Raw genomic sequence first — 1446 nt, forward strand, 5'->3', positions numbered from 1 at the left:
TGTACATTTTTTTTAGGTAAATGGTACTATACTGTGAGATTAAAGAGGGAATTTTAATACCATTATAATTTGCACCATTTAAAAAATAGCCTACGGTAAATAAATGACACATACAACAATTAAAATTTGTCATTTAAACAGGGTTTTAATACCATTTTAATCTTTTTGTTTTATAAGTGATGAATTCATCGGCCCATTTTCACCTATTAAATTATTATCTTTGGTTAACTTAGATTAAACCAAGAACTAATAAAAAAATCATTAAGAAGAAAAGTCTAAAATAATAATAAAAAATAGCAATAAAAAACCCCATATATAATAATTAGCAGAATCAACCATGAAACCATTTTCTCTCTCTCTTCTTTTTGCTATATTATTGGTGGTAATAACAAAATTTTGTACAACGTGTCAACGTGAGGTACAGAGGGAAATTTTAGTTTCAGCAGAATCTGTGAAACTATTGGAGAGTTTGCTCTTCTTCTTCGATTTCAATGCCTCCCGTCTCCCCCTAAAAAGTTTACATATAGCAGGTTAGTTTCACTTTCTCGGTTTTCACTCTTAATTATGATCAATAATAATAAGAAGTAATAATTCACTAGAATTAATAATGTTGTTGCAATGCAGGCCTGAAAAAAGAGACGATGAAAGCGTACGAGATTGATAAGATCACATCAAGAAAAATAGTAGAGCATCTCATAAACGAGTTTATTGGGACATCAAAAGCTTTATAGGCTTTATTTTACGAGAAACTCTTTGGGATAGTAATTTTTAATATTTGTGTTATGATCAGTATAAATATTAAATTATTTTTAATAAATAAATTTTATTAATTTATGTATGTAAATTTTAAAAAATATGAATATAAACTGTATTATTAATTTATGTCTATAAATTTTGATAAATATAAGTGCAAAGTATAGTATATATTTTTTGTGTATAAAATTTTTATAAATATGAATATAAATTATCACTAATAAAAAATGATAATATTTATTAGTTATATAGTATTATTATTTGCATATTTAATTTAGTGACAATTTTAGATATTTTAAATTTAAGAAAAAATATATATAAATAAAAATATTTAATAATCACAAATTTAATTTATGGTATTTAAATATATGCCAAAGTAGGCACAAATTTTTAAGTATGCAAATAATAATATTAAAAATTAAGAAATATTATGATTTTATATCACAGATTAAATATATTTAACCAAACGAAAAAATGGATTGAAAATTATAAAGAAAAAAAGTACGTAACTCTTTTTATATTATAAGAAAAACACTCATTCAGATACATTTGAAAGTATAACTAAAAGTGAAAAAAAAAAAATGATGCTTTAGGCTATGGCTATATATGCTTTTTGGGCTACGACTACGCTTTTTGGAGTGATTCCTATTCGGCCGTTGCTCATCTGTCCAAGACCAAAGACTACGCTTTTCA

General features: G+C 24.4%; 1 protein-coding gene across 1 annotated transcript in view; it reads left to right on the forward strand.

The window, feature by feature from the left end:
• LOC107632568 (protein prune homolog) overlaps positions 1 to 794 on the forward strand; it is a 4871-nt gene extending 4077 nt beyond the window's left edge. The window contains exons 11-12 of the mRNA XM_021117525.1: positions 425 to 530; positions 625 to 794. Coding sequence (XP_020973184.1) covers positions 425 to 530; positions 625 to 731 — 213 coding nt within the window. The 3' untranslated portion in view covers positions 732 to 794. The remainder of the gene's footprint in view (positions 1 to 424; positions 531 to 624) is intronic.

The sequence above is a fragment of the Arachis ipaensis genome, chromosome B03 (assembly GCF_000816755.2).
Source record: "Arachis ipaensis cultivar K30076 chromosome B03, Araip1.1, whole genome shotgun sequence".
In the NCBI taxonomy this organism is placed as follows: Eukaryota; Viridiplantae; Streptophyta; class Magnoliopsida; order Fabales; family Fabaceae; genus Arachis; species Arachis ipaensis.